Source organism: Cryptomeria japonica, chromosome 3, assembly GCF_030272615.1.
Source record: "Cryptomeria japonica chromosome 3, Sugi_1.0, whole genome shotgun sequence".
In the NCBI taxonomy this organism is placed as follows: domain Eukaryota; kingdom Viridiplantae; phylum Streptophyta; class Pinopsida; order Cupressales; family Cupressaceae; genus Cryptomeria; species Cryptomeria japonica.
In genome coordinates, this window is record NC_081407.1 from 130543604 (window position 1) to 130558166 (window position 14563).

Consider the following 14563-nt stretch of genomic DNA (forward strand, 5'->3'; position numbering starts at 1 on the left):
ACTCAGGAATGATATACCATAAATACCAAGCAAAGGAAGTCTCACAAAATCATAAAATCGCAGAAAAATGGCTTGAGAACTGAATTTTATTCAACCTTCTCTTGCAATCCGTACACTTCTGGTCTTGCCTGTCCGTACCAAGCATTAAAAATCACTAAAATAAATCCTCCAAGGTTGTTCAACCACTTATTGGTTGGTTACAATATTTAATTAACACAAACAATTGAAACTTACTTTTCTCCCCTAATTCTTCCTAACCGTTGCCTTTTTGAAATTTTGAATTTGCACTTTGGAAAATTCATTACAACTTTGATCATAACATTTAAAAAAAAAAGATTTCCATCCCTTATTGCATTTCAAATGAAACTAAACCCTCCTAAATCCATTTTTGGGTGTTTTGACCCAATTTCCAACATTTGACAACATTTGACAACTTCAAGGACAATTTGACAACTTTTTGCATTTTTTTAGTTTCAAAAGCCATTATTGGTTTTAGAATCTCATAATTGATTTTATTGAATTTTTTTTTTGATGTTGGACTCTCCTCCTTGGTCTCAAAGGTCTTCAAATTTTAATTTGTTTGCCTTGCTGCACCTGCACCAATAGGGTGGCTTCTGTTCTTTAGGTAGAAAATAGATTACTTGTGGATACTTCTTTGGGTACTAACAGGCTTCCTTTGGTGCAAATCCCTCTTTCCCCCATTTCATCTTTTTGAACTCCAGGGAAAAGAGGCCATAAACCCAAATATGTAGAAACTATTAATTATTAATATATATTTTAACATATTTATTAATAGATGTTGAGAGATTTTCTTGGGGTGATATTTTTAGGTATGTAAATTTGCAATAAACAATTTTAAAATTATGTAATTATTATTAATATAGATCTTTAACAGATATAAGTTGGTGTAAAGACACACAATCAATAATCTAAATGAATTATTTATTCTATTTCTTTACATCTTTAATGTATATTCATACTACTAGTACCAAAATTTACAAAAGTAGATGTTTTAATAATTTTGAATTATTTAATTTTTTGAAATAAAATTTACTTTAGCTAGATTTTTATATTGTAATCATTTTAGTTCAAATTATGTATGTCATACTTCAATAGTTTTAAAATTAGAAATTGGTGAGAAACATTAATTTATTTTTAAATTACTAAAAATAAACTAAATCATAATACACATTTATTTAAAAAAATGTATTAGAAAAGTAATTTCATTTAGACCAAATTATATTTTTTCATGTATTGGCCAAAAACATAAGATTTTTAATACATGACCTTAATATCTCTTATATAAAACCAACTACTATCATCTTGATATTAAACTAAAGAGTATATTTTAAAATTTTAGATACAAAATCTTAAACTTATTATTTTCACATCATAATAATATTTTATGTGTAAGTGATTTAAATTTTCACTTCAAATATAACAAATTTTAATTTTGAGGAAACTAAATTCTACTTTCTGATCATTAAGTAGAATTATACAATAGACAAACTAAAAAATGTTAACGAAACATATGACTTAATTCAAAATGGAGATGTAATAATTTTTATAAGAATATAGAAGGTGTAGTTTAGAGTGTATCATTTCAATAAACTATCAGCCATCCAATTTGTTCATAGATAACAATCACTAAACTTGATTGTTTGGTGGGACACATGATACTAATTTTGTGGCAAGTGTGCCAACGATCTAGACATGTACATATGCATGGTTGAAAAAATGAAGTTGTAAGTAGATGCCCTCATTTAATATATTTGCATACATAAAATATATGTAATCGATTTCATGGTAGAATAGTACTAGAAGGTGAAGAATCCGTAGAAAGCACATTTGAGTAGATATATTCATGAAAAAGGAGGATATTACCAGCATGAAACGTTTAAAATTATGAGTATATAATGACTTATGTAGAAACAAGAAATTAAATTATTAAAAAATCAAATGTTTAGCTTTGGTATATGTGTATAAGAATGATAAACATGGGATATATTATGAACTTTCTAAAATATAAATTTTTAAATATAAAATTCATTTTGATAAATATAAATCTGTAACTTACGAGTTCATAAATTTTTTAAAATTGAATAATCATTTGTAAAGAAAATGAATTATTTAATTATTATATCAAAACAATTAAAAAAAATTAAGTTAATTTTAATATCCTATAGTCATTGTTTATGTGCATAAATGATATAAAATAAAATTATTGAAAATAAATATTAAATATAAAATGAATATTGTTTATAATTTGATAATTCATTTATTTTGAATTATTCATTACTCGTGTCACTATTATTGAGTGACCTTTTTATTTTTTAATGTGTAGTGGTTTCTCTTCTTGTTTTATGCTTGTATGCGATTTATGACAACTTCTTTTGCATCTAATAACCAAACTTGAATATAAAATATAAGGAAGATACTATGATAACAAATTTAATAACCAAACTTGAATATAAAAAAGTATTAAAAACATCTTTAAAAAATGTAAAACTTAAACATTCATTAATTTGGTATTATTGATTAGCATATCTAATTATTCTTGTGTCATTTTGATTTTTTTTAAATAGGATTTTTAATATTTACCTTCAAACCTTAATATACAATCTTTTTAATTTTACTTAAAAAATTTAAACAATTAAAATATAAATTTACTCTATATTTATTATTTATATTATTTAATTATCCCAAAGTCTCATAACTTTGAGATAATAGAAAAAACCATAACATGAATGAAAACTACACCTTCCCAAACAAAACTCTTAATATTTAAAAGACACAAGAGAAAAATATAATTCATGAACTCAAATGTTTTAATAAAATCGTTTTGCGGATTTGACTTCCAAAGAGAGTTAGTGAAGTCATTACACATAATTCTATTAAATGAGAAATTAGAAGAGCCCTTCGGAATTACATAAAATTTTCTGTACGCATATTTAACAGACTATTAGAGTCTCTTACTCCAGGTTCTATTTAAGGAATATTTAAGGAATAAAATTGTATTCTACCATACTACTTGCGGGTGAGTTTTCGATGCGTGAGTTTTGGAGAGTTGTGCTTGCCATGCAACCGTGTATGTGTTAGGGAGACGAGGCGGTGGCAAATCCGCCTCCTCCCAAGGATCCTTTTGGCAATCAAGCTGGACACATTCCTCAATGGGCCTTTCATGGAGGAAGATGGGTTGATGCTCTGGTTTTGTCTCCTCGCAATGGTGGGGGAAAAATATATGACTTTCCTACTTCTATGTATTTCAAAGGGTTTTTTCAGTGCAATGGGAATCGGGATCGTAACTCGACGAATAAAGGAAATTGGCAGAAGGGCGGTCAAAAACACAATCAACATGCTAGGGTTTCTGGTAATAAGGGTTGGGTTGGCCTTGCGACTAACTCTGCTAAATCATAGCCATTTTCAAAGGGCTTGGAAGGTCAATTGCAAAATGTTGATTTTCCCTCACAGTCTACTTCGTCCTCAGTTCCGTTAATTGACGCCTCAGATGTTATCTTAGGGAAAAAGGCACATGATCTTTGGGCTTTGGCAGTCATTATCCAAGTGTGGGGTGACTATATTCCTCTGTCAAAGCTCCATTATAAAATACATGCGCACTGGTATGGCACTTTATATTTCCATGTTCTCTCTGCAAGTTCATTTATTGTTGTTTTTAATTCTGCATGTGCTAGGGATAAGGCATTGTGTGTTCCATTTTTCTAGCTTGGAAAGAATCTAATCTTTGTTGAAAGTTGGAAGCCCTTTCTAGCATCCTCTAGGGTTGGCCCAAAATAGGTTCCTACCTGGTTTAAACCTCCCTTGTTGCCATCGAAATTTGTTGAATCTGATATTTTAACAAAGATTCAAGATTCTTTTGGCAAATTTTTGTTGTCTCATTCAGAGTTTGAGGATGGGGTGGTGGTTGTTAAAATTTGTGTTTTAATTTCACCTAAACTCTCTCCCCCAAAGTTTTGTAATATTCGACCTCCTTTTGGTCTTTGGCATCAAAATCTTATCAAAGATTCTGGGAGTTTTGGCTGTTCTTTGGTGATTGTGGATTCTCCTTTGTTTTTTCATATCAAAACCATTCAATTTGACTCGGAGGGTATTGAGTCCTCTTTTGATGGGAATGCAAAGTTGTTTGTTTGGAATAAGAATCATTTAGATGTCTCGGTTGCTAATTTAACTTCCCCTTTGAGGAAAACATTCATTGCTGAAGCTTCTGGAGAGGTTCCTCATTGTTTTGTTCCTTCCCTGAAGAGTGGGTGCGTGAATGTTTCTCTTTTGAATAATTCTAATGGTGCTTTAAATAAGCGAATGTCTTCTCATGATTTTGGAAAAGTCTTAGGGTCTGAGACATAATTCCCTGTAGGGTTGAAAAACTTAGAACATGCTTTGGATATTGATATTATCCTAGATGAGCAGCTTATTGCTCAGGTGCAAGATATTGGTAATACAAATGTGGTTTCTCTCAACTCTGATTTAGCCAATAAAGTAATTTCTTTAATTTCGATTGATTTGGGTAGCTTGGAGAATGACTTGGCTACTTTTCCAACTACTAACTCCTTTGACTTACTTAATATGGATACAGCTTTGGCGACATCAGTTCTAGGGCCATCTTCGGCTCTCATTCTTATAGATAGGGTAGAGGGTAGGTTGGCTTCGGTTCTTGAGGTAGAAAATAGGTTACCTATGGATACTTCTTTGGGTACTAACGGGCTTCCTTTGGTTCAAACCCCTCTTCCCCCCATTTCATCTTTGTCAACTCCAAGGAATAGAGATCATAAACCCAAATCTGTAAAACTAGGCTAGAAATTGATGCGGGAATTCAATCAACTCTTCTTTCCTCTCTGGAAAATTCCAGAAAGAAAAGATCCAAAAAACCCTTTAGTCCACCAGGCACAAGAACCTTGGTGACTAAGCAAAGTCTTCACAAGACTTTTTTGGCAAGCAAGGTTTCTCCAGTTTCTTTGGAAGTTTTGAGGGGAGTAGATGCTTCCCCTCAGGTCCAATGAGGATTTTATCCTCGAATGTTAGGGGCTTAAATGCCCCTAGCAAATGACTCTTGATTAAGTCACAAATGGACTTAATGAAGTGTGATGTGGTCATGGTAAAAGAAACTAAGTTAAATCTATCTTCTGCTGATAGGTTATTCTCTTCTTGGAAAGTATGGAATTTTTGTGCATCTCCCTCTTCAGGTGCTTCTGGGAGTCTTGCGATCATTTGGAAAGACTCTAGTCCTTATTTCTCATTAATTGCTTCCTCATCTAACTAGATGCTTGGTCTGGTCAAAAGTAGGATATCTAATTTAAAATTTTGGCTCTTTAATGTTTATGGTCCGTCTGTGGTTTAAGAGAAAAGAAACCTTTGGGAATTTCTGGTTTCCCTTGCTGCTCTGCTGTGCAACGTTTTTTAGTTTTTTTAGGGGGATTTTAATGCAATTAATAGTTTGGATAAAAAGGCTGGTGGACTCATCCCTAACAAGCACTCTATGTCAGACTTTTGCCACTTCATTCATTCTTTAAATTTGGTCGATTGTAAACCGCTTAATGGGATATTTACATGGACTAACATGCGAAGAGACTTTTGCCAAATTTCTGAAAGGCTGGATCCCTTTTTGGTTTAGGAAAATTGGTTCAATTCGAGATAGGACTTTGTTTCCTCAGTTCTCCCCTTTATTGGATCTGATCATTTTCCTATTCAGTTTACTATTTTTGAGGATAGGGCACCTTAGAAGTTACCTTTTAAGTTTGAGCCAATGTGGTTTTGGGATCAATCTTTTCTACCTTGATTAAAGAAATGGTGGTGCTCTGCCCCATTTTTTCCTGGGTCTCGGATGTTTCAGCTTGTTAAGAAGCTGGGATTCTTAAAGAAGAGGATTAAGGTTTGGAATGTGTCACATTTTAAGAACATTTTTGGAGAAAAGGCCAAGATTCAGGAAGAAATTGAATAGCTTAATAAATGCATTATGGCTTTAGGAATGTCCTCTCTATTGTATGATAGGTTAAAGTTGTTGAACCTTCAATTGACTGAGACTTTTCCTAGGGAAGAATCTTATTGGAGGCAGAAGTTTAGGGACCTCCGGTTCTCTGAAGGGGATAGAAATACTAAGTTCTTTCATTCATCGTCTAAGCTCAAGAGGCTTCGTAATCGAATTTCCTATATTACTGACTCTAATGGTAACACTCTTGTTGATGAGGAGGAGATTGCTTCCGAAGCCGTTAGGTTCTTTAAGTCACTTCTTACAGTGGATCCAGTTGCATTAGACAATGAGATTGTGCATTCAATCCCCTCATTAGTATCTCAAGAAGATAATAAGATGCTTATGGCTCCCTTTACTTTGGCTGAGCTGAAAGAGATAGTATTTTCCATGCATCCGGAGAAGGTCCTAGGTCTGGATGGTTTTACGGCTCTATTCTTTCCGAAGTGTTGGGAGTTTATAGGTAATGACGTATTGTTAGCCTCGGAGGAATCCAAAAAAAAAAGGTCAATTTTGAGAGAGCTTAATACTAGTCTTTTTGCTATCATTCCGAAAGTGGATAATCCTACATCATTTTCGGATTTTCGTCCGATTGCCTTGTGTACTACTTTATATAAAATATTTACTAAGGCAATTTCGGTTAGGCTTTCTAAGCTCCTTCATCGGATAGTTTTCTTGGAATAGGGGGCTTTGTGCCTGGTCGGGAAACATCTGAAGGTGCAATTGTAGCTCATGAAATTTTGCACTCCATATCTCAACAAAAGGTTCCGGCTATGATACTTAAGCTAGACATGCTTAAGGCTTATGATCGTGTTAATTGGCAATCCCTTGGGATTTTGCATCGGTTGGGCTTTTCACGCTTTTGGGTTAAGTGGGTGTTTTCATGTATATCATCTGCTCGCTTTTCAGTTTTGGTTAATGGTTCCCCTTCAGGGTTTTTTGCTTCCTCCCGGGGTTTTAGGCAAGCGGATCCTTTGTCTCCTTTTCTATTTATTCTTTTGGCAGAAGCGTTAAGTAGGGCCATATCTAATGCTACATCATCCAGTTTATGGTAAGTTATTAGAGTAGATGGCCTCATTTCTCCACAATCCCATTGCTTGTTTGCGGATGATACGCTTATGTTTGGGTATCCTTTCTAAGGGAGGCTCGAGTTATAACCAAAATTATGTATGGTTATGCAGATTTTTATGGACAAAGTGTTAATAATCACAAGTCCAAAGTCTTTTTTGTGAATGTCTCCCCTCTAGTTAGGGATAGACTCGTCCTCTTTTAGAATTTCCAAGTAGGGACCCTCCTGTGTGTATATTTGGGAATTCCTTTTTTTTCTTGGGTCGGAAAAGGCCTCTATTTGGAATAAAGTTGTTCATACAATATCCTCCCAAATTTCTTCTGGAATCATAAGTGGCTTATGATGGCTAGTAAGATCCTTTTAATCAAGTCATTCTTGAATGTCATCCTCACATATTTGATGTTTGTTTTGTAGGCTCCCTCTCAAGTTATTAAGGACATTAAAGTTTCCTTTAGGTCATTCCTTTGGAATGATAACTTGGGAGATAGAATGAGGATCCCTTTGCTAGCTTGGGACAATATTGGTTGTCCCAAAGAGCTGGGGGGTGCGGGTATTCATAATTTATCTTCTCAAAATAAGGCATTGGGGGAAAAATTGGTATAGAAATTATATGCACACCCTCATAGTAAATGGGCTGCCATCATCCTTGCTAAGTATTTAAGGGGTGCTTCTAGAGAAAGGTTTTTTACTGCTACATCTCTTCCAAAAGGTTCAACATTCTGGAATTTTTTGGTATCTTGTAGGAAGGTTATTTTACCACATTTATCCTGGGTTGTCCATAATGGGAAAAAATCCCGGTTTTGGGATGAAGTCTGGAATGGGCATTCTTCCCTTTCAGCTATCCGAGACTGGTCCCCTTTGCTTGGTATTCTATCAGAGCTTTGGGGGCCTTTTGTTGCAGATGATTTTGTCATTGTTTCCACTAGTCCTTGTGTAATAGAGAAATGGAAGATTATTCCTCACTTGTCTATTGACAACAATCTTATACTTGCTTTTCTGGAAGAACTTCACAAAAGACCCCTTGTTTTTCACAACAAAGAGGATTCCTTGGTCTGGATTAAGAATGTTGCAGGTTCATATTCAGTTAAAGATGGTTATAATTCTTTGGTTCAAACTTCTTCACCCCCTTGTTGGCCTACTAAGATTTTTTGGCATTTGGCTTGTCTTCCTAAAGAAAGGTCTTTTGCTTGGTTGGAAGTCCAAGATAAAGATCTCACTAGGATGCATTTGGATAGACTTGGGATTACAACAGTATTCCCTTATGTTTTTTGTGATTATTGTAGGGAATCCATGGACCATCTTTTCTTGTTTTGTCTATATGCTTCTAAGTATTGGTATTGGTTGTTTGGCATGCTTGGTTGGTCTTCTGTGATGTGTCCTAATCTACTTTCACATTTCATGGCCTAGCCCTTGTTGTTTTCCTCTTCCTTTTATTCATCCCTTTGGGTTGTGGCCCCATCATTGGTGATTTGGAATCTCTAGCTTGAAAGAAATTCTAGAATTTTCAAACATAAATCTGCCACTTTGACTTATGTAATTGGTAATTTATTCAAACCTCCATTAGTGAGGTGGTACTTTCTTTCATCCATAAAAAATTAGATCACCTCAGGTCTTTCTCTCATTGGGATAATTGGGTCACTTGGAAATGGTTTGCACTTCGTCTGATGCCTTCCCATGGAGCTGTATTAGGTGGTCTATCTTCTCTTGTTAAACATAAAATGGCTAGATGGACTCCTCCTTTCCTTTCATTCAAACTTCAGTTTGGTGGGGCTTCCAAGGGGAACCTGGGAAGGTTTGGTGTTGGAGTAGGGATTACTTTAGTGGCAAATATTCGCCAATGGCAAATTTTTTACATCGGCGACTTGGGAAATGGTGAATATTTTGTACCGACTGGGGGTGGCCATGTCGCCAAAACATTATTAATTTCTGTCAAAGTCATGGCCTGATCGCCATATGTTTTATGCAATTAAATGTTTCTATGCAATGATTTCACCAATAAAATATACGGTGGACACATGGTAAATTTTTTTTTTTTGGCTACACTCTCCAAGGTTGCCTTAATAAATGATCATAATTTGCCTATAGGCATGTGAAGATTTGTTAGCCAGGAGGACCCAGTTTGCCTGACATTTTGCTGACGTGTGTCTCCATTAACCCCAACTTTCGCCAACTATATTTATTTACCAATTATTTGGATGAGCTATAATCGCCTCGAAGATTACATAAGTGTTCAATTCCAGGTAAAGTTCTAACAAATGTGTTCACTTCCCATATTCGGGCCGAAATCCACCCTAAGACGTTGATCTTTTCTCATCCAACAAGTGATGGTACCTATTCTCAGGTTTCATGGGTTCCATGACTTTTGGAAACAACTATAAACCAGTACCAAGTTGGCAAGCGCCAAGTACCACATTGGAAGTCGTGGGGACAAAGTGGATTGTAGTTAGTGACTAGATATATATTAAATGACCGAAATTATCTATGGTGACATTTGATATGTGTCTATTGAATCCAATTCCATTCTGGGCATTTTCTGGTGAGCTATGTTCTCTTCAGAAAATTGGGCCGAAATAAAACTTCAGCCATTTTTCTACGATCATGGAACAGTTTAAAATCATTGATGGATTTTAGGTATGTGTCACCCTTCACATGTCAAAGAGGTGGTGCTTATTGATACATCGTGTAGAGTTTGGACTCAATGTGTTGTACTGATGTGATGTGATGTGCCTTGTCTATTAATGGCAATGAATTCATGAAATCACCAATAAATTATATATTTTTCCATAAATAACAAAATATTTGCCAATACATTTAAACAATTTTCAAGCGGTGGATAAAAATCGCCAAAACATTTAAATAATTTTTCCTTCAAAGTAAAAATTTTCGCCCATACAATTATATATTTGTTCCTTTTAACAAAAATTATTTGCCTCCTACAATATATATTTTCCTCATAGAACAAGGTATTATTCACCATAAATTTATGGAATTTTTGTATCCTAGAAAAAAATCGCCAATACAAAATATTTTTTTCCCTATTTTGAAAACAAAACTTGCCATCAATATGAAAATTTCTCCCCGAAAATAATTTTTGATTTGCCAGGATTTTACACAGTTTCCCAAGGGGTGGTTTCTTAAAGTTATCCCTGTGTTCGAGAAGTTATTTTTTATTATTCTTCAAATATCATCAAAGACATGGGTAAATAGATTGGGCATGGTCCCAATAATGTGGCTTAGTTCTAGGCTTTATCCTTTGGGATTGATCTCGCTCTTTCATTAAACATTAAAGATATTGTTATTGAAGGCGATTCAATCGTGGTGTTTTAGGCGGTTGTAGCTAATAAATGTCTCTCTTGGCATTTACATTATTTTTAGATCACATTCTTTAGCAGTTAAAATTCTTTTCCACTTTCTCTATCTCCCATTATTTTAGGGAGATCAACGTCATTACAGATTTCTTAGCGAATAAGGTTGTTGTTGAGGGTGTTGATTTCCTATAGGTCTCTCCTTTAGACATTCTTATATCTTGCATGAGGCTTCTTTTTTAGTAGGCAGCCCTCCTTCTTGGAAACCTACTTCACTATCTATGCTTCATGTGGTTTTCTTTCGTTAGTGTCTATAGTGAAGGTGTTGGTCTTCAGGATAATATCTTTGTTATTGATATCTCATGTTAGATTTTCCTCATGGAGTAGGGAGATTGTTGGGGTTTCTTCTATCAGATTGAGATGCCTATTGTGTTAGTGACTTCTCCTGTCTCCTTGCTTTATGTGGTTTTTACTTACCTATATGGCTATAGGGGCGATGTTGTCCTGCCGTATGGTAGCTTTTTTGTTGTAGTTATATTTGGTAGTACCTCCGCATAAAGTATGGGAGTTGGAGGGGTATCTTTTTGATTGGATGGTGGTGTTGGTTTTGAAAGGATCTTTGTTCTATCTATTTTTTCTACTTGGTTGTGTGGTTGGCTATTGGTTATCTTGCTTGGTAGGCATTTTGAATTCCTTTCGTAATTTTGGAGTCTCTTTGGATTTTAGAAATCATTACATGTTAATCAGTATCTATACGATATGGGTATGGGAGTAATAACCATTAGATCCTCTGTTTTTGGTACTCATTTTTCATTTTGGCCGGATGTTTGATGCTTTTCCATGGGGTTTCATATCTTAACATTTGTTCCTCTATTTGTTCCATATGGCACCGTGGTTGATTTGCGATTTAGGGAGTTGTATTAATGATTGGGGTTATTGTGAGGTATCAGCTGGCTCCATCATTGGTTGAACAACTTCATGTTAGCAGTTTTTGCTTATGATGGGAAGATTATGATATGGAGATCTCGTTCTCTGTTATAATGTTGATGGGCGACAGTTATGGCATTCATTCAATCTTTGTTTTTCTTTCCCTTCTAACAAAATATTATATTTTCTATGGAGGATTCTTGTCAAAATCAGTGGATGGTGGCTTTTTCTGAGGAATTGGAAAGAGCAATTAATGTGGTATTGCAGAGGGTTTCTTATTCTGCTATTACTTTTTTGGCTTTTGCTCTAGATTATTCTTTGGATCAGTCTCATCCTACTTCCTGAGGCTCTTCAGTATCCTTCTCTGCTTCTTAGCTAGATTAGTTTATGTTTGCTCACCATATTTGTGTTGGTAGGATCACTTATTCTTGGTTCTCTTCTGGCTTTGAGTTTTGTTTTCTTCAGAGCTTTGGACTCTTGTGGTGTTTAGACAGGTTGGCTTTTGGGGTGATGGCACTGAATTTTGTTGGACATCTTTGGCTCCATCTTCAGATGTTCTCTTCTAGGCTGATTCTCACAACTTCCTTTATATCTAATGCGGATGGCAATGTATTGCAATGTATCTGGGGGGTTTGGAATGCTTATGGGCTTTTTGTAATGGGTAGATAGGCTTATGTCATTTTGAGCAATACTAAAGGGTTTTCTTACTGGTTCTTTACCTTTAGTGCTCTTTGAACTAGACACATGTAAAAATAAATAAATCAATATAATTTTAGTGGTCTCATCCACTTTTATCAAGAAAAAAAATAAAATTGTAATCTACCAGACATTGTATTTTTTGTAGGAATAAAATTGTATTTTATAAGATTATTGTTGTAAGTCATGTATGTTCTTTTTAATTAAATTTTAATTGATTAAAAAGAACATGCATGACTTACATAAATCTTATAAAAATCAATTAATTCAGTTGATTTTATAAGATTTATGGGAAGTCATGCATATTATTTTTAATTGATTAAAAGAACATGCATGACTTACATAAATCTTATAAAATCAATTAATTCAGTTGATTTTATAAGAATTCTATAAGTCATGTATGTTCTTTTTAATTAATTTTCAATTGATTAATAATTAGATTAAGTATTAGTATAAATAAATTAATATATTTATTTAAAGATGTTGAGAGAGAATCATGCACCAACATCAATAGTCATGGGTCCGATAGAAGAGTGCTGAGAAGGAAAGCATTGGAATCCGGACGTATTGTCGACAATTTGAAGTTATCAAGGATCATAATAGACCTAGATTAGAATTGATGGCGCGCGTGTAGAGGTCTTTGAGTGGCCAAGCTAGGGTTTCGAAGCCGTAGCTCGCGGGAGGCTTTGGTTGCAGGTATAGAGGGGGAGGGGAGTGAAGGGTGTCGGGGGAGAGCGGCAGGCTGGGAGCAGCTGGGGGGATAGAGCTACTGCACCGGCTGTCGGGGGGAGGTTTGGCTGTGCGGGAGTAAGGGGTGGCTGAGCGAGAGGAAGGGCTCTGGACTGCTGCAGGCAGTGGGCTTCCGGTGAGGCTCCCGTGGGGTTTGGGGGGTGCACTTGGGGGCATCTATTAGAGGAGCTTGGAAGGGGGAGCCTTAGGGGCGGCGCTTTCACAAGGGGCTCTTTAGGTTGGGGTCCTCGGTTTCCCTTTGTCACCTTTTAAATCTATTCGAGCTCCGATGTCGAGTTTTGGTGGTGAGGCCTCTCATGTGGCTCCATCCATGGACTTCCGTGCTGCGGTGGGTTCTAAACCCCCACCTCAGAATATGAAGACATTATCCAATAACCTTTTCTCCTTAGAATCGAGGTCTGGAAGTATTGGTATTTCTCGCCTTACGAAGATTAATGGGTGTCTAGAGAGATGCAATGAAAGGCCGAAGCTGGTCATTCCTCTGGAGATGATAATGGAAGACGTTGAGTACTTTTCAAAGAACTCGCTCTACTGCAAATTTCTGGGAATGAGGGTCTCCCTACAGTTCTTGGAAAACTGGGCGCAAAGGTCTTGGGCACTAGATGGGGAAATGGAGATTATGCTGTTGGCGAACAACTATTTCATGGTTACTTTCAACTATATGGAGGACCGAAATAGGGTTTTTGAAGGAGGCTCGTATTTTTACAACCAAGTGGGGTTGTTCATCAAACCTTGGCATGCGGGGTTTAACCCTTCAGAGGAGCTTCCAAACAGGGTTCCTGTATGGGTTTGGTAACCACATCTTCCAGTGGAATGTTGCTGTGAGGACGTGTTACGGATACTAGCAACACTGTTGGGGAAACCAGTGGGATCTTCATCACAAACCTTAGGGAGAAAGGTAATGACCTTTGCGCGCATTTGTGTTGAAATTGATCTTAGTAAACCATTACCAGATACTATAGATATGTGTGTGGGTTCTTACTCATGGGTTCAATAGCTAAACTATGAGACTTTACCTTTTCGTTGTCGTCTATGTCATGAGTATGGTCATTTACAATGCAAATGCCCTAGATATAAACTAGTGGTGCACGAACCTCAACAATTGGCCCAAGGTCAAGATAGGGCTGATAAAGGCAAAAGTTCTATTGTGACTGATGTTGTGGGTGTTGAGGGTTTTGTTCCAGTTAAGACAAGGAATAGAAATCGAGGCCAGAAGAGGTCCCTTCAGGAGAGATAGGAGGAGAATACCTTTAACAGATTTGAAACATTGGATGACTTCAGCCATTAGGAAGTGAATCTGGGGTTAACCCCTTTGGATTAGGGGGCTTCAGGAGGGGCACTAGAAAGAGTTAGGGAGGGCTTTTCCCAGGCCTTGGTAGTGACTGAAGACCAACAAATGGAGATGGAGCAAGCTATAGGGGCCGAGTTGGGACTCATTTCTAGTTTGGAGGTGAATTTGGGTGGGGGGGAGGGGTCCCCAATAGCCTTGAAATTGGAATCGGCTTGAGCTAGGACTAGTAAGTCTTCTGTTCACCTAGGTCTTCATCAGAAGGATATTAAGAAAAGTGCCTCAGAAAAAATTTCAAAGGCTGGCAGAAAGAAGGATGTGGATAAAATCAAAATGATGGGAGAGAATTTGATTGAGTCAAGGTCAGTAAAGACCTTGGATTCTCACTTTTTCAACCCTCCCAAATGATTGTATTCTCATGGAATGTAAGGGGCTTGAACAGAAACCCTAGACAAAAATTTATTCGGGATTTGATTAGGAATCATTCACCTGATGTCCTTTTCTTGCAAGAAACTAAAATTTTAGTGGAGAGTATGATGGGTCTTGTG

At 36.1% G+C, this 14563-nt stretch overlaps 1 protein-coding gene across 1 annotated transcript; it reads left to right on the top strand.

Moving 5' to 3' along the window:
- Positions 1 to 5980: 5980 nt before the first annotated feature.
- LOC131874003 (uncharacterized) lies at positions 5981 to 7035 on the top strand. The gene is made up of 2 exons (XM_059217203.1): positions 5981 to 6443; positions 6665 to 7035. The coding sequence occupies exons 1-2, from the start codon at positions 5981 to 5983 to the stop codon at positions 7033 to 7035; spliced, it is 834 nt and encodes a 277-aa protein (XP_059073186.1).
- The last annotated feature ends 7528 nt before the right edge of the window (positions 7036 to 14563 follow it).

What these genes read in the sequence shown, in the direction of transcription:
- LOC131874003 (XM_059217203.1), top strand. Translation starts at nt 5,981, where the DNA reads ATGTCCTCTCTATTGTATGATAGGTTAAAGTTGTTGAACCTTCAATTG. An exon ending in GAAGTGTTGGGAGTTTATAG is followed by an intron (nt 6,444 to 6,664) that starts GTAATGACGTAT and finishes TTCTTGGAATAG; the next exon opens with GGGGCTTTGTGCCTGGTCGG.